The sequence below is a fragment of the Cebidichthys violaceus genome, unplaced genomic scaffold (assembly GCF_023349555.1).
Source record: "Cebidichthys violaceus isolate CVI_PGR_0920_01 unplaced genomic scaffold, fCebVio1.0.p SCAF_11, whole genome shotgun sequence".
Taxonomy (NCBI): domain Eukaryota; kingdom Metazoa; phylum Chordata; class Actinopteri; order Perciformes; family Stichaeidae; genus Cebidichthys; species Cebidichthys violaceus.
The window spans coordinates 22,250-45,333 of NW_027176274.1; the positions used below are offsets into that span (position 1 = coordinate 22,250).

Genomic DNA, 23,084 nt, shown 5'->3' on the forward strand with positions numbered 1-23,084 from the left:
TGCAAAAACTGTCTTGCGTTAAAAAATTTAAAAAAATTCCCAGTATCCCAAGCACCTCCTTTTTGCGACAAAACACACAATAATAATAAACAATAGAATAACAATAGGTCCTCCGCTACGACTACGTCGGTGCTCGGGCCCTAATAAGTTGTAAATGATATTTACAGAAGTAGAGGAAATAATATGAAAATTATACGGATTAGTAATAACTTAAATTCTCAGTAAATTTAGCAAATAATGACCAGTGATGGCAAGTGGAATCATTAACTCTGTTACATTTGCACCCTAACTATCAGAAGTGACAAACTGCTCACGTCTGATCTGATGAAAATGAGGTTAGCTTTTTTTTCTTCAGGAAATGGGGAGGGTGCAGCATTTGTAGTGTGAGAGACGGCTGGTTTGAAGAAACCACGTGATTCGTCACACTTCCTCTAACAGTCAGGCCTCGACTCTGTGTCTTGACTTCTTTGGTCGATGACACACACAGATGGCGGGTACAAGGTAAGATCACACTAAATGATCTTCTAACTTCTCGTGGAGGTTTTGTCGTCCTGGGTTTGGGGTTAGTGTTGTAATTCGTCTGCATGTTTCTCCAGGAAAATGTATTAAATTCAACTGTGGGCCTAAACTCACTCGTGATATGGTTAAAATACAGAAAGTTTGAACTTGACTTGATGGTTGATGTCTACAATTTCCACTTATGCATTTTTTAGACATTTTTAGAAGTAAAGTTGGACATACATCCTCAGGGCAACAACAACTTTACATTATGTTCACATAACGCGAGGAGATGATGAGTCTCCATGCTTCCGTATTGAGGATTTCACTTTGTTTCCTGTTACTGAAGCTTTACTTATCAGAGCATTACTTCAAGACGGTTTTAGATACAATATGTGATGACAGCAGCTGCACTGTGGTTTTATCTCAGTCAGTTACAAAAACCTCTTAACCCAGAACTGAGACATTGTGACATCAGTGATGCTTCAAATATCTTCTTCATTTCAGACTAGAGTTTAAAGTTGACTTTTACTCCTGTTTCTGAACACTTGTTCATCTCTGCTGCATTAATCTTTATTTTCAAACTGATTCTTCTGAACGTAACGTGTCACTCAAGTTACTCTTCATTTTTCGTGTGTTTTTCTGAGATAGCGTACAGTCTTCTCTAAATAAACTTCTGTCTTCACAGGACACAACTTAGGGTTAGGAAAAGAGCCTGTTTGGGTTAAATTAACTAAGGGAGATGCGACCTAATGTCCAAAGCTATGACACGAATAAATCAACGTTGACTTCACATGGGAGACAAACAGCCTTTGAGTGAAAGAGCGTTTTTTGTTTGTTTATCCTTGCAGATTCATGATTACATACAAACTGATGTATTGAGATATCTACAAATTACAGCCAATATTTTGTAGCTATAGCTACGAACGGTGTAAGAGAACAGCCTTAAAGGCTCCATCATTCAGGTATGTAACATGGAGTAAGCTCCATCTCATTTGATACAAATTATCCTTGCACATGTTTTTATAACATCCAGACTCCACTGCTATTAGTTTGTCTGTAGTTGACCCAAGAAAACAACAAGAAGCCTTGATTTACTCAAACACAGCAACTGGAGTTTTAACTGTGAGACGTTTGTTGATCTAATATCTGTCCTTATATATGATGTCTTTATATATGATGTCTTTGTATATGATGCCTTTGTATGGGCACATACACAACCAGTAACACAAACCAGAGCTGCTTTCAAAATCCTTCTTCTGATTTTTTAATTGAGAAAAAAACATTTCTTTCATATCTCTAGTTCTAGTTTCTGCATAGTCCATAAAGTCCATTTTATTTGTATCGTTTAATATCAGAGAACATATTTGAAGAAAATTCAAAAATAATATAAAAGTATATATATATATATACATACATACATACATACATACATACATGTATGTATGTATGTATATATGTATACATACATGTATATATGTATATATTCATGTATGTATGTATATATATGTATATATATATATATATATATATATATATATATATATATATATATATATAATGTTATAAAGCACTTTACATGGTAACAACAGCAACAGTAAAATCAATTACAATATTAATAGAAAATACATTATAACAGTATAAAGACAATTACATTACATTTATTATTACAACAAAAAATGGAGGGGGAGGGGTCAGAACTTAAAAGCAGATTTAAATCTGTGGTTTTCAGAGCAGTTTTTAAAGAGAGTGAAGGTGAATGAGGTGTTGAGTCAGAGAATCACTCACAATGGGGGGGTGACTGGGGACCGGGGAAGAAGGATGAAGAAGTTGGTGTCACCTGATCTGAGAAGTAAGAGGTCTTCTGATGAGGACACATTTGAACTTGATTCTTTGCTGAATGTGGAACCAGAGGAGGTTGATGGGCTGGTGTGATCTCTGTATGGGGTTAGGGTTAATGGGTGAGCAGATGGGCAGCTAAGTTTCTGAGTTTTGTAATTTGTCAAGGATTTTGGTGGATGTGCCGTACAGGAAACATATATGAAGAAGAGATGTTATTTAACAGAAGATGAAACTGATCAAATGTGTCAGGGAGAAGAGAAAGAGAGTGACCATTTAGGACATAGAGGGTTAGGGGGGTCATTTGTCAAACCAGAACCATACTTGATTACTTTGGTCTCTGCTGAGGTATTCCTTGTTGTCAACTGACAGAAGAACAAATGTTGTGTAACCACAGTGAAGCAATCACAGCTGCAAACAGGAACCCAAACAGGAAAAAGTCCAGTCGTCTCTGGATCTAACTTCAACTAACAGTTCACCCACATAACGGAAATATAGATATAGAAATATAGATATAGAAATATAGATTGGACCAACCCAGCTGGATTTAACCCTTGAGAGTCAGCCCGCCACCGCAGACATTCTGGTGTCACAGAAGCGGCCTTTGATCACCGCAGCAGAGCTCTAGAATAAATTCTCTCAGAGACTCTTCCCACAGACCAGATGCTGCTCCGTCAGTATAAGTGACAACTTTGACCGTCCACAGCCCTCAGAGTAAGATCTCAGAGAACATAACGAAGTTAACAACAGGCTGTGAAGACACCGAATGATTAACTGAGGTCATTCTTTACAACACACACATAACCTCCTCTCTTTCTTTTCAACACATGTCCTTACCAGATCAAGCCATACAGCTTGAAGCTACAAACAGGAACTGAATCTATGTGGCGCACAATTCGTTTTAGTAGGACTAAATTACACTGTACAAGTCTTCAAATTATATACAATAACCTCACTGATGTTATTCAACAGACTCATCCAAGAGAAGGCTTGTTTCCGGAGCTTGTGAGATTACAAATAGACGAGTGGGCCACATTGCCATCTAGTGACCATCGGTGGTAAGGCTCAGGTCCTTATTTTCAAAAGATTCAGAATAATAGTTTGATCAATAGTTAAAGTTAGTGATAATAACTTTAAGTTTAACATTTCGGTCAGTTACATGGAGAAACATTGTATTATTACTTCATAGTGGGGGAAGTATATGACTTACACGCGTAAGTTAAATTAAATAATTTCATAAAGAAAGAGTACTTCAATATTAATATTGAAAGAAGTTTACATCCCCAATCCGCCTGGATATAGACAAAACTAAATAACTTTCTTTGTCCCAGTCTCTTCTTTTGGTATTAGTTGTGCGTACAGTTTCTTTTCCATTTTCTTTATCCATTCTTTGCAGTTTTGGTTTTCCTTCGTAACTTCTTCCTCACCTTAAGTACCCTATTTTAATCCTTTTTAATCAAGCCTAATTTATTTTAGTTTGCAAACCCGGGAACCTCGTGTGAGATTAACTTTTAGCAGTGGAGGTTTAGCGTTCTATACCTGGGCCTTCAGTGCTGTCCTACTACAGTCATTATGACGCCAAAGCTACGGTTATCATTTGTTTCTAGGGTAACAATACATGTGTTTGTATTAAACCGTTCGGTACGAGGCTTAAGAACCGAACAATACGTTTGAATAATACTACTGCATTTGGAAAATGCAGAAGCTTAAATTGTGGGAAATATAATGTTTTCGGTGGACTGTGCTCATGTAACAGACAACAGGCTTTGTGACCTCTGAACCCGGAACAATAACAAAAAACAATTGAGGCACCGCAGTGTGTACGTGACAACAAAGCATGACAAATCTACCCAGCAACACTGCAGCACTAGAGCACGAGCCATTCATATTATTCATAAAAACGACACAATAGACAAATGAACACAGAACACAAAAACAAAAGCACTTCACTTAAAGACAAAGTCCATCCTCAGCCATCGAGTGTTAAAAAAACCAAGCTAGATTAAAAAAAAAAAAGAATCTACACCAAGCAAAACGTTAAAAATGTCATAGTTTTTTCCATATCTTTCAATTTGAACTCTTCTACTCCAACTTACCAATCACAGCGAGAGCTGCACCTTACTGCAGCGCTTGCTGCACCTTACTGCAGCGCTGACCTTAATACAGAGCTGCACGTTAATGATGACGTACTTGTAGGCCAGCTAGCAGGCTCTGGCACGTCAAAGAATACGCCCAACATGTCAAACTAAAGATCTGATTGGTTGAAGACTGTAACAATCAACAATATCGTCCCCATTTACTTAAACTGCAGAGAGATTCACTAGTGAGTCTGAAGGCCTCGGCCTCTCTTCTTACATTGAGACATAGAGGTGAACTCTGATTGGATAACAGCTCTACTTAAAACTGAGGAAGACAGTAGGTGTGCAATGAGAAAATAAGATAATGGGAAAAATATTTGTATAAATTAAAATACATGTAGAGTATTTATGAAAAATGAGTAAATTATAAAATAGCTATAACTTTGTGATTCTGTTTAGGCCAGCAGAGAAGGCCTTGAAGGCCCTGACGGCCCACCACTGACTTTTAGTAGTGTCGTCAAACTAACGAGTAGTCTTAGTTAAACCAGCATTCAGAGCTTTATCTGACCCCACTCATTGAGAATCATCTGCTCCGGATTAAGAACCTCAAATAAGGCCATATTGTGAGCCTGCTTCTCATAACCACTTTGCAACAGCAGTGTATCGATTCAAAGACATTTTCCGGTCCCACTGTGAATATCTATGATGAGAATCATTATAACTGTATTTTAACTGCTACTGTGTAAAGAATACTGCTGTTAAAAAGAACCTGATTTGTTTAAAGTGTGCAAACCAAATGTTATTGCATTGTTGTTCATATAGCAGTAAATAAAAGTGCACAATACACTACTTTTGAATTCATTATTGAACATTGCGCATAACAATGAGATTAATTGCAGAAAATCATGTGATTAATTGCGATTAAAAATGTTAATCGTTGCCCAGCACTAATTCAAAACAAATAAATGAAGACAAAAGTGGTGCCAAACCCCCCGAAAAGTCTAAATTTACAATCCTGACGTCATTAAGTACAGTTTTGTGAACGGAGGTAACAAGGCAGCGAGAGCCCAGTGTGTGGACTGTTGTGACTGTTGTTATTGTTCATTTGTCACAGATATGAAGAACAACTTCTGGTTCTGAAGACTGCTGAAGCATATTTCCATTTTTTTCTCAGTTTTTTAAGAGTCCCTCCTTTTTTTCTGTAGTAAAATCTAATTATTAGTTATTTTTGTGTTAATAAGCCTGACTTGAGCCTTTACATTTGTTCTTGTATTACCTTGATTTGTTCCATGAATTGTTAGCCTGTTGGGCGTCTTGTTGTATTTACATACACATGATAAATAAATGTGATGATCACATTGTATCATGTCATTTATTTGACAAGGTTTTTGCTTGTTAAACTCTAAGTGAATTTGATTTAGTTGTTGAATACAAATCAAACCATGAGTGAGATCAATTAGTTAAACCAATACAGTGTTAATATTTGAATGGGCCCCGGGCCACTTTGTACTTGAAAAGTTGGGCCCTGAGGTGAAAAAGGTTACGAACCCCCGCGCTAGAGGGTGAAAGCTGTTAGTGTCGGACTAAGAGTGAGAGGCTGTGGATATTTGGCCATGCAGACTTTGTACATAACTGCTAAAATATGCCCTGTAGAAAATACTTTTTAATCACATTCTTGACAGCATTGATTTGATAAAGACCAGTGGTATTTTGTGAACACACTGAGTGAGAAATGGGTCGACAGCAACACTACATGAAAAGTGGCATTGACTAATAAAAACCCTCTTTGTCCCTCCACAGAGTCACAAACCTCCAGAGTGCTGCGAAGCAGCCTCCGCTGATTCAGCCTCCACAGCGCAGCGCAGCGCCGCAGGAAGCTGTGCAGATGCGTCTAAAGAGCTCCCAGAGCTCCGGAGACCGCCTCAGTCAGTCTAAGTCCATGGTGCTGCAGGAGTCCGACCTACCTAAAAAGCCTGTAAGTAGACCACATACAACCTCCATCCTACAGTGGTGCAGTTCAGTTTTGAACTTGTTCTTTTCTTGTTTCTTTTCTTTTCTGTTTCTTTTCTGTAGCTCTCTCGGCATCGCAGGAATCAGTCTCAGCACAACGTCTTAATTGCAGAAGGAGGACTTGCTGTTTTTGAACCATTGGTATGTCCTAAAAGGATTTGTATGGCAGAGGTTAGGGGCCATGTGAAAAATGTATTTGAGTTCTGATCTTTAAGTGAATGAAGTCAGAATTCTGAAATGAAAGTTACTAATCTGACTTTAATCTCAGAGTTCCAACTTTAAACTCTGATAATAGATTTTTCACATGTAGCCCTCATCCTTTAACGTAGATTTGTATCAAACCCATTTCAGACACTAGTTCTACGTGTTTCCTATAGAAATAAACTCGTCTTTCACAAGTTTTTCAGAATGAAGATGATAATTGATTTAAAACATTTTGATGCATATTTTAAATTCATTTTAAAACTGTTCTCACTCCCAAAGCGTGAAATACCGCAACTTGTTCGGTGCTCTTCTTCGTATCAGTATATCTTCACAGCACAGTAATTAACTTGGAATCACACAAGTCCTGCTTTAAACAGCTGCACCGTCCCATCATAGATTCAATAGAAACGCTTCTTCTTCTGTATTTTATTAGTTTTTGGTTTATGTCATCTGACTAATTCATCAAAAAATGTTGTTATTTGACCTTCATATCACATACAGAGACATCATATTATGTTATGATATCAATGTTCACAAACATTAATTAGAGTGCAGATTAGTCAAAATGTTTTTTATCACAAAGTTGAGGAAACATTTTATGTTTCTGAATTAAGTGAACATCTGAATAATTAAAAACACCCCATGGCATCACTATTTTATATTTAAGTTCAAATAACGTGCGAGTGTGTGTGTGCGTGTGTGTTCAGGTGGAGCTGAAAGGTGAACATCTGAATGTGGCTAAAATCTCAGAGAGCGGTAAGAAGCAAAGGAAGAACTGGACCTTCATGTGGAGCGTACTGACCTCAGACCAGCTGCTGTTTTATAAAGAGAGACAACAAGAAACTAGTCTGGTACGAAAATACTGCTTTATTTTGCCTTTTCTTTACTTTGTCTCTGTTTTACAAACTGAGACAACACAAGGCAGGACCAAAGTACTCTTTGAAAAGAGCTTTGTGTCACTGCTTGATCCACGCAGAGCATGACAAAAGAAGAAAAGTAGAGAATTGTCTGAGGAGGTCTGACAGAAGATCGTAGCCAAGCATTGACAATCTCAAAGCTATCTCAAAGTCCATCTCCAGAGACCTCGATGTTCCTTTGTCCACCGTGCACAATGTCATCAAGAAGGTTAAGGCCCATGGTACTGTAGCCAACCTTGCAAGAGAAAAGTTGACCAAAGATTGCAGTCAAGGGTTGTACAAATGGTAAAAGGACCTGGGACAACTGAAAAACAGATGCAAGCTGACAATCAGACAGCAGGAACTATCGTCTAAACTCACACCATCCTCAATGAAAGGAGGTTCTGTGGCAGGACACCAAGGATGACACCACAGCTGAGAGAGTGGGAGTTTGTCCCAACACAACTGCAAGCCAATATCTTCCTGGGAGAATGTTCAGTCAACAGATGAAAAAAATAATGTAGTTTTTTGGTAAATTGCATAAACTCTCTGTTTACAGAAAAAAAATAACCTACAGTCAAATGTGGAGAAGACTCACTGATTTTGGGGTTCCCATGAATATGTGCATGGAATCATGAAATCTGGAGATTACCAAAGTATTTTGGAGCGCAAGGTTCTACTCAGTGTCACAAAGCTGCATCTCCTTCAAAAGTCATGGTTCCTCCAGCAGGACAGTGCCCCAAAAAACACATCTAACAGCATCCAGGATTGGTTGAAAAATAAACTCTGGACTGCCAGCAATGAGTCCAGATCTGAATCCAATTGAACATGTGGAAAGATCTGAAAACAGCAGCCTTCCAATCTGAGATAACTCGAGCAGTTTGCAAAAGAGGAGTGGACCAAACTGCATGTAGAGAGGTGTAGGAATCTCATTGACGTCTATAGGAAGTACTTGACAGCAATTATCATATATTTGACATGTGACCTCACGTCCATCCTCTCTGTGTTCAGAAACCAGGAAGTAAGACAGATGTGGTTCAGCTGAGTGGAGCTCTTATTGAGTGGACGACAGAGAAGTCGAGCAGGAAAAACGTTTTTCAGGTAACAAACCAACGCAAACCTGTCACACGACAACCTTGTCATGCACATGTTTCTGCACAGAAGCTGCTTTTTGTGGATGAGTCCTATTTCTCTCCCTAACAGTCAAATGCTGGACTCACAGAAACATGATTAATGTTTTCTTATATTTGAACTATAGACAAAAAACAAAGTTTGACTTTCTTCTTTATTTGTATCTCTGTAAGCCACAATGGCCTTTGATTAAACCGTTTATGTAGATCACTTTGGACACAAACAATTTACTGAAGCCTCTGGATGATTAACATTTTCAATCTGGACAAAACCAGTTTAGAGATGTAAATATATGATTTTCTCACTGACTGGGAGAAACTGAATACAAAATGGTACCCAATTTAAGTCACTATTCTCATCTGTTCCAGATCACAACAAACACAGGAAGTGAGTATCTCCTCCAGACTGACAGCTACTCCACCGCCAGTAAATGGTACGACGCCATCAGGAAGGCCGTTGACTCTTCCGTAAGAACTCACTACTTAAACTAGCTATTATTTTTTATATAATTCAGTGTCTTGATTGTTTTTTGGATTAATTGTTTTCAAACTGTCCATCCCAGTTTCTTTGTTTCTTCAAATGTCTTGTTTTCTACGACCAACAGTCCAAACCCCAAAGATATTCAGTTTTCTGTTATATATGATCTCACAGAAATACGTGAAATGACCTCCACCTCTTGACAGCACATTACGTGGTGGTCGCACATAATATGTTAAAATTACATGTGGGCACCATTGAAAGAATTCCAATAAAATGTCAATGAGGATCCTTTTTCATGGTGCAGACATAAATGAAATGGATGCATGTGAATATGCTATGATCTGAGCTAATAACGTGGTATAAACAGTTATAAATGTTATTATGAAGTAGTATGTCCCAATTTAATGCATACTGCATGCAACAGTATGTACTTTGTAAGGGCAGCTGCAGCATTTACTAAAGTAAGTTTAAAATAAGTGAGTGTGGAAGTTTCAACTAACTTAAGAATGAGTGGGGGAGCCAAAACAAAGACCAGAAGGATGCAAGAAAAGCAAGAAACAGATTTCAAGCAACGTGCTAAAAGACAAAATAATAGAAGATGACACGGTGTGCTGGAGGGTGCTATAGGCAGCTCGGTACCTCAGTTTGTGGAGAAACTTTAGAAGTGAATTGTTAATCCCTGAAACAACAGATCTACACATTCAAACATACAGGTCCCAGGTGCAGAAAGCAAGTCCCAGCTCACCACCAAGATCCATCGTTGTCATCTTTCTCTAATTTATTGTTAAGGAGATGGTTCTCAAAAAGTCATGGAAAAATAAGATCCAACTTGGAGAACGAATGCTATCTTTTCACCGAGACTATGCTACTACTATAGAAACGTTGGAAACCACCTAAAAGAGGAAATAATCAGTTTTCAGACACCATTCACCAAGATTCATATTTACTGAGACAGCGGACCCCAAATCTACAACAACTCACGAGAAGCTGTGCGAGAGCTGCGACGGAGAAGCCACAAAGTGAGATGTGCCTCTGCTGCCTAAACAGGGCTAGGGTTAGCATGTCGAAAACAGAGAATCAGAGACAGTCAGAAGAGCACCTCCAGGAAGTTTAACAATAGACTCATGCTTGAACTGCAATATAAGCCCTTTATATGCCCTATATGCCTATATGCCCTTTGCTCCAAGACTTGTTCAAAGAATATGACCTTATATTACAAATTACATGTAAGTGTAATATTAATTTCATACAACTTTACATGCTAGATAAATCTGACTAATAGGGAAACATGCAAAATATTACAGCTACAATTAGCACAGGGACCCACAGAGGGTTATTCCCCATTTCTAGGAGGTATTCTTTCTTTGTGCCAGCCTTTACCCCTCAACTTATAAAAGGGATTCGGGAGCTATGGAGGAGAGAAAATTACATTTTTTGGGAGTCCATCTATGGTTTTGTTTTGCCCGGCAAAACACCTTTGTTTTTGTATACATTCCAGTTTGCAATTCAGAATTGTTCAGGTGTTTTATTGAGGGAATACAGCGAAAATCAATCACTGCAAGTGTAATGATGGAAGGACTTAAGCTGATTTCTATAAATGTTTATGGTTTGGGTAATCCCTTGATCATAACAAGGGAATGAGAAGCTGAACAAATGTGGATATAAAAATACCTACTACAGCCCACGTGTAGCCACAAACGAGGGGTAGCAACTTTGTTATCAAACTCAGTTAAATTTGAAAACGTTAAAGTGAAAGACAAAGAACACGGTACCCTGTCATGGTGAATAGCAGTGCCTCACCCATAGTGATACTATTGCAATGTAAGCAGAAGGAGTTTGTATATGTGCTACTTAATACTGTGAAGAAATTACTTTTCTTGATGTATGGAGAAATTTTCATCCTCTAAAAAGACCCAATATCACACTATTTCAGAATGGACCATTTTTAATGCAAAAGGAGATTACTATAGGGCAACCATATTGGCTTAGCTTATGTATCAGACCACAATGCAATATACCTAACAATTCAAGTGAAATGGAAATGTTTTATAAATGTTTGTTACACCTTAAGGATACATGTGCTGTGTTTTGGTGAGACAACAAAATGTAAACCACAGACCATCTTGTGATGGGATCACACCAAATGCAAAACCACTTCTCGCTACAGTAGGTCTTTCTACAGATTCTCACTTCAGAGTGAAGACTTGTTTATATATCTTCAACTGAGAGATTAAACAAGTAAAAAGGGAAGACCCACAAGAAAATAATCCAGTAGTAGAAGTGATGGTCAACACATAGAATAAAAAAAACATTGAAGATTATTCCTAAACTTCATCATAGTTTAATGGATTGTCAGGCTATGTTACAGCCTATATAATATGTCTAGGGAACACAGGGAGTAAGACAACAAGTTTACCCAAAACACTTTGCAAAAGTTCAACCAAAATACAAGAGAAGGCTGCTGAAACACTTGAAGAGTAACAATAAAGTAGCATTTATTGACAGAAAGATGATTAACAGAAATAAACAAATACAATTTCAGAAATGGAAGCATAATACATCAGGATCTCTCAAGACCAAAATAACAAACAAAACCCCTCACTAAAGACAAAATGAAAGCTCAACTGATCCACCAAAACAAACAGAAAAACAATACTAAGCTCCACAACTAACCACAAAACAGAAGAAAACAGGAAGAGCAAAGTAAATGGCAGAGAAGCCCTTGAAGGCTTCGCCAATTTACCCAGACTGGTTCAACAAAGGATGTCTACCAAGCAGCCAGACAAGACAAAGGATAACTAGAACAGAGCTGTATATTTTAAAAACACAGTTTCAGTAGGAACAAGATAATGACAGCAGCCAACAAACAGCTCACAGGCTAAATGGGCAAGAGCTCTGGTTCTGCGGGTTGATATACAGCTCTAAAGACGCACTGACGAAGTTCAGGTATGGGTGCTCCAGGTCCTGAAAGGGGGCACGGCAGACCTGAAACATAGAGAGACACCTCTCTTCCAAAAATAAGCCAGAGGAAAGTCAGTGGAATACGCTACAACTACATTTTATGTAGAACTGAAGTGGAAAAAGGAATTGAACATCAAAATCTCAAAAGAGGAAAATCATCACGTCTGTAGCACTACAGACATCCACAAATTCACTTGAATGGAGACAATTTAATTGGAAAAATGTATTCCTTTTCTTTATTACGCCTAATATGAAAAGCAAACAACTTCAAAGGCAACAAACATGCTGAAGGGCAATGTGGCCAAACAGATACAAATCTTGCACATATTTTCTGCAGTTGGCCCAAAGTAAAACCATTCTGAGTGAATTTAGTATTGATATATATAATCTATGAGAAGGGTTCCATTTTAGACCTGCTCAATACAACTAGTGGTGTGGAAGTGGTTAGGTATTGTACGTAAAATATTTGTGATGGAAAGCATTGAAATGAAGATGAGTTTTCCCGGAAAATGGGAACAACGCATTATATTTGGAACAATGTACATTATTGGATAACATTTTAACATTACATTACATTACAGTCATTTAGTAGACGCTTTTATCCAAAGCGACTTACAATAAGTAAATAACCAAATTTTATAACCAAATAACCAAATTATATACTGTATCACTAGTTGTAACCTCTATCCTCTTCTTTGCAGATGAAAGATTTGATGCTTTATTTCTGTTTTATTTGTGTATGTAAATATGCAATAAACACTAGAAAATGAAAACAAGTTTATCTGAGACATTGGTTAGTTAAATGTTTTTCAGAATGAGCAACCATGATGTTCTTTATATCCTTGGTGAAATGACAGCCGTCCTGGGATTTGTTGTAACTCATTTTCTTTTCAGACTAAACTTCCTCTGCGGAGATCAAACAGCACAGAGTACCTGCCCAGACACGGCTCCCTACCTGGATATGGCTCCGCCTCCCCCAACGCCAAGCAACGCAACCCAGTCCACAGACGCTCCATCAGTGAGTTACTAACCCAAAACCATTGTTACTATAGATAATATCCGAGAGGCCCGCTGGTTGTAGTCTTCTGTTGAACTGGATATGATCACTCTGAGTGAAAGACACAAAGACAAGTATCACCCGACTGCAGACTCTGCAGAGCTTTATGACAACATTCCTGTTTTTGTTCACTTCCACCACTTTCACAGCATTGTTTTCGGCCGGAGATGGCAGCTATTTTCAGAATAAAAGGTCCAGAACCCCACTGTACACTACCAGCTCAGCAGCAGACACACACAATTGGAGACGACTATCTGGTAAACATAGTGAAGCATTTAGCAGCTAAAGAGAATGGCTATCAGAGAAGATGGCTGTTGTGTTTCTTGTGTGCTTGTGGGTGGTTTACAATCTAACAGTATCCCGAAGAATCTTTCCTAGAACTCAAAATCCCAGGTGCTGACTAAACAGAAGTGTCTAACCAACACTCTACAGCAAATGTGTGGCCATACTTAGTATCTTGTGGAGGTTACTGGCTCTTCCCAGGTCCAGACGGGTTGCCCAGAAATGGTGTTAGGGGCTGGAGCAGGCTGGAGAACTGCAGGCAAGTCTAGTGGGCTGGAGCCTAGTAGGTTGGAGGCTAGTAGACATGGAGGATTGGGTGGCTTGCAAGAACTGATTGAGACTCTCATAAACAACACCCAAATGGGGAACAAAGTCACTCACCCAAGGCCTCTCCACCACTGCTGCTGAGCGAGGATGTCTTTACCAGGAGCTGAGTCTGCTGACGTGTTTGGGAGGCTAAGACAGAACATTTGACTTACATTCATCAGATGGACACAAGCTTCTAATGAATGATCATGTTGCTCTGTAACTGCTGGATGTTGACCATTGAAAACAAATGTGAAAAAATCTCAGGTATTTCAGGTTTAATGTGTATGTTCTTTACTGCAGATATGTTCAGCAGCTCCAAGCTGAAACACAGCACCTCCGACAGCGCTGACAAGAACGGAGTGAAGAACAGACTGAAGAAGTTCATCACCAGACGTCCGTCCATGAAGACTCTGAAGGAAAAAGGCCTCATCAAAGGTTTCTGCTTTTTCTTTACACATTAAACCTCGAACAAATGAGTGCCCTTACATAGTTTTAAGGGTGTTACAACCCTGTAGGAGTTATGGAAACAACTAAACTGTTTATAATTATTGTTTAACATTAACGATTAGTCATTAAACATGTTGCAATAATAACCAGAGATTACCTCACAATGGGATTACAGCAGCCACAATGCCAAATCAGGCGAGGGGCGTAAAGTGAGGAAGGGGCCAACGGCCACCCCCCTTTCAGTGCCCTCACTCAGACCTCATCCATCTTTAAACTCGGCCTTCATTTCAATCTCAACTACACACCTGTAAAGTTTCATGACTACATCTTGCACCGGTGTGACACTACCGCGTTGACGAAATCTGTCCACAGACAGTCAGATACCTGTTCTGTGGTAGTTCCTGCTACAGTAGGTGTCTCATGACAACACACACACACACACACACACACACACACACACACACACACACACACACACACACACACACACACAGATCAATGTTAATGTTATAATGTATGTTTGTCTCAGATCGAGTTTTCGGCTGCCATCTGTTGACTCTCTGTGAACGTGAAGGAACCACGGTGCCGAGGTTTGTTCAGATCTGTCTGGATGCTGTTGACAAGCGAGGTAGGTTCACTAACAGAGGGAGCGGGAGGGGAGGGACAGTAGAGACACAGTAGGCAGAGTAGAGACAGTAGAAGCAGTAGAGACACAGTAGAGACAGTAGAGACACGGTAGGCAGAGTAGAAACAGTAGACACAGTGGAGACAGTAGAGGCAGTAGAGGCACAGTAGGCAGAGTAGAGACAGTAGAAGCAGTAGAGACACAGTAGAGACAGTAGAGACACAGTAGGGACAGCAGCAACACAGTAGGCAGAGTAGAGACAGTAGAAGCAGTAGAGACACAGTAGAGACAGTAGAGACACAGTAGGGACAGCAGCAACACAGTAGGCAGAGTAGAGACAGTAGAAGCAGTAGAGACACAGTAGAAGCATTAGAGACACAGTAGGCAGAGTAGAGACAGTAGACACAGTGGAGACAGTAGAGACACAGTAGGCAGAGTAGAAACAATAGACACAGTAGAGACAGTGTAGAGACACAGTGGAGACAGTAGAGACACAGTAGGCAGAGTAGAAACAGTAGAGGCAGTAGAGACACAGTAGAGGCACAGTAGAGACACATTAGGCAGAGTAGAAACAGTAGACACAGTAGAGACACAGTAGAAGCAGTAGAGACACAGTAGGCAGAGTAGAGACAGTAGACACAGTGGAGACAGTAGAGACACAGTAGGCAGCGTAGAAACAGTAGACACAGTAGAGACAGTGGAGACAGTGTAGAGACACAGTGGAGACACAGTAAAGACAGTAGAGACACAGTAGGCAGAGTAGACAGAGTAGAGGCACAGTAGAGGCACAGTAGAGACACAGTAGGCAGAGTAGAAACAGTAGACACAGTAGAGGCAGTAGAGACACAGTAGAGACACAGTAGAGGCAGTAGAGACAGTGGAGATAGTGTAGAGACACAGTAGAGACAGTAGAAGTCAAATTGAAATGTGCTGTATCCCTAAGCCACTCGGCTATCAAGGCACTGTCTCTGTTTCTTCATCCTCAGCTTGTTCCCATGTTGAATTAAAAGTAGAGACAGTAGAGACACAATAGACACAGTAGAAACAGTAGAGACAAGGTTTTTTCATCCTCGGCTTGTTCCCATGTTGAATTAAATGTTTTTGATATTACAATAAAAACCTGTCTAATACTTATTAGCTGAGAGCTATAAATTAATTGTATCACAGTCCTGCAACAGAAACCCATTTTTTGTTTTTCAAAGCGTTTATTGATTTCTGTTGGGATTTCAACAACTATAACAAAACCTTTTTTGGAAGATTACCAACCCGAGCTTTAACTTTCTCACATTGAATAACTTAAAACCATAACAAAAACTAAGAGTTTCAGTTTTGTGGACAAAGACAAAAGGGATCCAGTGATTAACCAGTGAACTAACAATCAGAGACAACACGTATTAAGATCTTTTACGTCCAAATGACTGAGCTTTCTTTTTACATTTTAAATTACTGATTGAAGTTAGTTTGTGTTGTTTTTTTTATAATGTGTATATTATTTATTTGTGGTTCCAGGTCTGGATGCTGACGGGATCTACAGAGTTAGTGGAAATCTGGCAACAATCCAAAAACTTCGCTTTATTGTCGATCAGGGTCAGTTCAATGGAATCATATTGTTTCTCTTTGACTGTCATCTACAAACTACATTACATTTTACTCATTTACAACAGGAAATATGTTTGAACAGAAAGACAATTGCACCAGGATTATGTTAATTCAACATAATGATGAAAAGTTGCAAAATGTTCCTAATAAATATGTCCATTAAACGTTCGTCCCACATTGGACACACATATAAAATACATCCTGATGAAGGATTGTCTAGTTGTGTTTGTCTCTCACAGCTCTTGAATGTGCTTCAGTAAAGATGGTGAATTATTATAGAAGTCAGGCAGGTGTTTACTTTTTCAACATTTAGCCAAAAACAAAAGCCTTTTTCCTCGTGGTGTAAAGCACAGCTACCACCTGTTTATTTTGAACATTTATACTATCAGCTTCATTTTTCTGCATTAAACATGTTTTTATTGCCTCAGATATCTTCCAACAAAATATACAAAAAATAATAATATATTGAATTTATTTAATCTTGAAAACAACAATGATTAAAATTCAGTGATAAACATACGTGAAGTTCTGATGAGCTGACTGTGTGGTGTTTTACCTTTTGCAATACAGATGTTTTCATTTTGTGTGAGCTTTTGAAGCTCCAATTAGTACTACAATATTTAGTGGTCAGAGTTAAGGAAAGTTACATGTTGATGTGAAAAAGGAGCCAAAGTTAATGTAAAATACTGTAGATCAAACATTAAATGATGAACTGACCCTTGTCTTATTCTGGTCCATCTCCCTAGAGGAGGACCTAGACCTGGACCAAAGTCAGTGGGAGGACATCCACGTCGTCACTGGGGCCCTCAAGATGTTTTTCCGGGAGCTGCCCGAGCCACTTTTCCCCTTCAGGTTCTTCCAGCTGTTTGTGGAGGCTGTCAGTGAGTCAAACAAAGGATCAAAATAAAAAATCTAAACTTCATGTCTCTACCTGGGATTATTTATAGCCAGATCTATTAGATTTATCTGTTATCAAGCCTCCTGCAATTTCAAGTCAAAAACACATGTATCAATTTGTAGCCTTCTGTTACCCAAAAGTTATTTTCCTTAAGAAATAGTAATAATAACTTCATTATCATTGCATTTTGCAAAACAAGCTTTGCAAAATGCTTCACACAATTCACAAAACTTCCCCAAGAAGAAAAAACGCTCTGTGAAACAAAGATAAAACAGACAAATATGGTAAAATACCGACAAAAGAAATGATAAATTAATGACAGCTCTCTCAGGTATGATTACCAAAAGTGGACCAATGAGCAGCTATGAAAGGGGTAAATATTAGTTGACAAAAATTTGCTTTTTGTGACAAACTGCAAATAACTTCTCGCAGATCTGTAACTTTTTTTTTTCATCTGTTTGGACAAACATCAGTCTTAAACGGAATTCAGTATCAGACACCAGAGCACTGACCAAGCTGTGATATTTGCTCCAGGAGTGTGATGACTTTGAATAAAGGCTAAAAAAAATAAATGATTTATTAAATATATTTACACATGACTTTCAACCAGGAGGCCGGTGTCTGAGACTCGTTTTCTTGTTCCAAAGTGTTGTCGAGTTATTTTGACGTTACTTGTTTTACAAACTTGTGTTAAATTGTTTACGCTTTATTTAGTTAACATATTTATGTCAAGCCCAACCATTATGTTTTTCCCAAATCTGTGTTTTTATGGCCTACACTTAGGTGTGTGTTGTTGTTTGAATGTACTACTTGTACCATGTGTTTACTGCCACTGTGGAGCTCCTTATTTTGACGCACTGATCTACCAGCGACGGGTTGGGATGTATCGGTGTGTAATGAGTTGGGATGAGAATGTGTTGTCTCTGCAGCAGACAGCTGAGAGATGTTGTGGACATTAACACATGAAGTACAGCGGCGTAACTTGATTCATTATTTCAGAAGGCAAAAGGTAGTTAGTTAGTTCTGTTACTTTTGTCAAGTGTTTAACTAGCCTATAGTTTTTAGGTCACCTGCTTCAACGTCCCACCCTATTTGCTGCAGTGACATGACTTGTTTTAGACTATGATTACTGAAAGCTGCTTCTGTAATCATTAAAGTAAACTGTTAAAGAAAACACATCAATAGCCTGCAAAATTTTAAAAAAGCAACACAGCCTACAATGACTGTGAAAGAAGTAAAATGTGCAGGTATGGCTGATCTGTGCATCTTTAATACACACGTAAACTTACAGTACTTTATGCAAGTAAAACTAGAATACTACATGCCTAATAAACTACAATACTATATACATGTTTAATGACATTACACATGTTAAGCATGTTAACCCACAATATGATACACACTGATATAAACAGATATTCTATAATGACGTTAAACTACAATGCACATATTGACCATGTTATCCTACAATACTATATGCTTGTTAAACTTCAAAACCATAACACACTTTAAACTACTATACGGACATTAAACTGCAATACTAGACACATATTAAACTAAAATACTGTATGCATGTTAAATATATCAAACTACAGTAAAATGCATTCATTAAACTACTACTTCTGTTTTAATCTCTTACAGGGATTAAAGATTCCAAACTCAAAGTTCAGGCTGTGAAGAAACTGATCCAGGAACTGCCCAAACCCAACAAGGACACCATGAAGTTGCTCTTCAGCCACCTGCACAGGTAAGCCTTCGTCCACCTGAACCACACCTGAAGACTTATTAAGAAGAACTCAAAGTCAACCATTTGAAAACAGTCACATTCAGTAGCAATTAAAAAACGAATACCCTTACATGTATGAGTCAATCTTGTATCCAAGGACTATTTTCAAGGCATAGCTATATGTCCCTTCTGCGTAGTTCCATGTATTTTCAGTTAGCAGAACCAATGACCCATCCACTGGAGAGTCCGTGAAATTCATCACCTGTTATGTTATGAGGCATTCATATCTTTAACTGTTGACTTTACTTCTACTTTTTCAAGGAGAGCGCTGACATAATACAAAGGAAGGATCATAGACCATTACAGTGATTTAAACACTATTTAGACTCTAACAAAACTGAATCTAACAAAAAACTTCACACGTTGTTAAAGAGAGTGAAGAATTCATTCACTCATTGAAACCAACAGACCCCTGGGTGTTAAATAACAGTGGTATAAATTAGAAGTGCACAGTCATCAGTGGGGAAACCAGCAGTGTTCCTTCAAGTACCTTTTTTAAGCAATAGTCACTCACAGTATCTGTAGTCGGCCGAACCTTTTAAACTCGAGGGTCCCCATTTGGACGCAAAAGTCCAAAAATGCTGCTACTGATCGTTAGCTACGTGCTAGCTCCGGAAGAGCAGCATCAAAAAGCATGTCCACTCGACACAGATTACGATATATTCTATTTCTCTCCCCGGTAAACCATCGCAGAGCTGTTCAGCATCAAACACAGAAAAGTCACACAGCTTTATGGAATATTGTACTCACTTTTGGTCGAATCTCAGTGAAAAAATGAAATATTTCCGTACTTCCACGTCTCTGTGTTCCAGCTGCATGCGCTCTGTGAGAATCCTTTGTTTACGGAAGTCTCCGACACTCCTCGCTTTGTTGGGAGGGATGTAAGTCTCAGCAAATTGGATTTCAGATCTGACATCAGATGGGACGTTTTTCATTCCCATTGGCTAATAGTGCTGTCAATCATCTAACTTTCAATTCCCTGCAATTCTATTGGCTTCTACGGTTCGAAGGCGGGCTCAATGGCGCAAATCGGAGAAAGGGGGGCTGAGCTGCAGCCCTGAGCAGAGACACAGAGCTGGATCTGAAATGAACACAGAGACTAGAAAGGGCCTAGAAAGGATCCTGGCCTTCAAATGAAGCCCAAACTGCTCTGTTTAGATGTATTGAACACCATTAATGATGTATGCAAGTTAAATATATAGTTTGGTACATGATAAAGTTAAAATAACACACATTTTGCAACATGTGTAAAAGTGTAAACATTGGAATCCTCGCCTGAAATCTCTGTACTAGATCCTCTCTAGCTTATGAATGCTTCACTTGATCTAAGTCAAAATGTGTATAGAGAACCTCAACATAGAGATCTATGATCTGGGAGAGCTTGAAGGCTTGGATCTACATGATTTCTAAAAGAAAATACCCTGAAATAGCTTTTTTTTTCAGGCGAAAATTTGAATTTTCAATTTGTGCTGTGTGCCATCTTAATATGCTCTTAACCAGTAACATATATACTGATATTTACACATATCAACACATCTCACAAGTGTTAGGCTTATTTTAATCCACAAATTATTAAAATAGCCCTTACAGTTGCAACGCTACACTCATTCTAGTATGGGTATGCTTTTTTCGAGCGGAGGCCTGAAAATAGGCCTAGGGTTTAAAAGGTTTTGTAGGGTTGCTGGTTTGATTTCCTTCACCTACTGTCGATATATGTGCGCTTGAGCAAGACACTGAAGCGCAAACAGCTCCTCATTTATAAATCCCATTGAAAAATGTCACAGTGTGAGGTTTATCAGTGAAGTGTTTTAAATTAGTTTTTGTATTTTTATATGTTACACTAATTTGATGTGTAGTTTACTTTATTGTATAATAAGAGTACTCACATCACACTCGTTGTTGTAGGAGACTGATATGTGCACTTGTTAACGATATGATCGACAAGAATTATGATGAACAATCTCCAATCATAGAGCAGTCCTGTACCAATTTACAATCTTCATATTTTTTATATTTATATAATATATGCCAATTTACTGCCGCTGCATGTCTCCCCTCCAAACTGAATTTGCTTCACAATGATAACACAAAGTAACAAATATATCATTTGTAGGCTATATTGTAGGCTTTATGTTGATGTATGTCGTATACAGAATACAGGTAGTCAGAGGAATAAATGCTCGGAAATCTTGTATAGAACCTTCGCGTCTTCAGACAACATCAAAAACACATTTAGGAAAAGTCATCAGTTGAAAAGCTTGTCTTTTTTTGTCTAAACAGAAGTATTTTTCCATATTAAAACCCAAACGGTCTGTCAGACTGTCTTGGCGGGTCTAGTGTCATTTAAAATGTAAACTCATGTTCCCCTTTAGTTACATCTGTTGTTTTTCAGAGTTCTAGACTTTTCCAGGAAGAACCTGATGTCAACTCAGGGCATCGGCATCGTGTTTGGCCCAACACTGATGTGGCCTGAGCTGGACGCAGGAAACATGGCAGTCAACATGGTCTACCAGAACCAAATTGTGGAGTTCATCCTCATTGAGAGCCAAGAAATCTTCAACCTGGACATGAAGTAAAGTGTCCCGAAGTGGACCTGATCATCTAATGGACTCACATTCAAACATCAAAGCTGGAAATAACCACATTTCTTCAGAAATATTATTGTTTTAACAGAAAACAGAGGCAGTACCTGGTTTTGACTGGACTGTAAACAATAAACGGATGATTTCTGATGAGAACAAAGTTTGAAGAACATATTTTTTTAATTAACACAAACACATTTCAAAATTTCTGAAAATATTTCGCTTGAGAGATCTAAAAATATACAATACCCCAAATAGTAACGTACAGCAGTACAGCAGTATATTTATAATGTACAGCAGTATATACTTTACTTGAATATAACAAACAATGATATATTTATGAAGTAAGAATATATTTAGAATGTACAGTGGTATATTTAATGTAAAACTGTATATTTATGAAGTACAGCAGCATATTTATAATACATAACAGTAACTTTATAACATACAACAGGGTTTTTATGAAACACATAAGCATATTCATGAAATACAGGGGTAAAAATACATAGATTGAATTGCTCCATTGGTGGTATTGAAATATGCTCTTATCCATTGACTGCAATGGTTTACATAAAGATAGAATTCAAAATAATGCCAAAAATGCAGTTTTGAGATAAAATTTTGAAATTGAAAGTGTCAAGTGTGTTTACTGGTCTCGACTGTTTTGTCCCTCGGCCGTGTCTGGGTTTTTGCTTTCTATCGCCGGGGCTGCAGACCTGATTGCATCAGCATGTGACACAGTTGGCCAATGCCCCATGCATAACAGCCTGAGTAGCAGTAGTCTTTGGTTGGCAGATCTCCTCTCATCCTATATCTTTGTGTTGTGGCTTTTGCATCATTTTCCGTGTTTTTACAGCAAAACATGCAGCACATTTTCTTGCAACCACTCCCTACACTACTGACTCCACAGCTTCATCTCATCCCTTTGTGTGACTCATTTTGACTTCCTTTGGATAAATAAATCACTTTATTTGTGTATAACCGTGTGTCTCCAATTTTTGTCACAGTTTTAGAGCCGGACAGTGACTAATGATGATAATGACATCTGATTTACATATTAAGATTTAAAAAATACATCGGTTATATGAACTAATGTTTACCTTGAGGCTCTAGAAGTCTTCATAATATGATACATGCTTTTAGTTTTACACCCTCCTGTGAAAGAATCTTTCACTGTGAACTGTAACATGTTTCTAATACTAGATTTGTTCACTAGTGTCAACATTTAAATATTTTGTTACAAGTCATGAGATTTGTTCACTAGTGTCAACAGTTAAATATGTTACACATCATGAGATTTGTTCACTAGTGTCAACAGTTAAATATGTTACACATCATGAGATTTGTTCACTAGTGTCAACAGTTAAATATTATGTTACATGTCATGAAATGTGTTCACTAG

General features: G+C 38.3%; 1 protein-coding gene and 1 long non-coding RNA gene across 5 annotated transcripts in view; one reads left to right on the forward strand and one right to left on the reverse strand.

Moving 5' to 3' along the window:
• Window positions 1-20,040, reverse strand: part of LOC137891395 (uncharacterized) — a 31,367-nt gene extending 11,327 nt beyond the window's left edge. For all 3 annotated transcript variants that reach the window (XR_011105345.1, XR_011105347.1, XR_011105344.1), the window contains exon 1: window positions 19,851-20,040. This is a non-coding gene — a long non-coding RNA (uncharacterized lncRNA). The remainder of the gene's footprint in view (window positions 1-19,850) is intronic.
• On the forward strand, window positions 422-22,642 carry arhgap15 (Rho GTPase activating protein 15). 2 transcript variants are annotated; one of them, XM_068735965.1, is made up of 14 exons: window positions 440-501; window positions 1,350-1,463; window positions 6,216-6,390; window positions 6,489-6,566; window positions 7,337-7,480; window positions 8,537-8,626; window positions 9,025-9,123; window positions 12,992-13,115; window positions 14,046-14,180; window positions 14,722-14,820; window positions 16,327-16,404; window positions 17,163-17,297; window positions 18,956-19,061; window positions 21,493-22,641. In XM_068735965.1, exons 3-14 carry the CDS (start codon window positions 6,301-6,303, stop codon window positions 21,674-21,676), a joined length of 1,362 nt encoding a protein of 453 aa, XP_068592066.1. In that variant the 5' UTR covers window positions 440-501; window positions 1,350-1,463; window positions 6,216-6,300; the 3' UTR covers window positions 21,677-22,641. The 2 variants fall into 2 exon arrangements, with proteins under 2 accessions (XP_068592058.1, XP_068592066.1); XM_068735957.1 differs by lacking the exon at window positions 1,350-1,463 and having other exon boundaries at window positions 422-501; window positions 21,493-22,642.
• The last annotated feature ends 442 nt before the right edge of the window (window positions 22,643-23,084 follow it).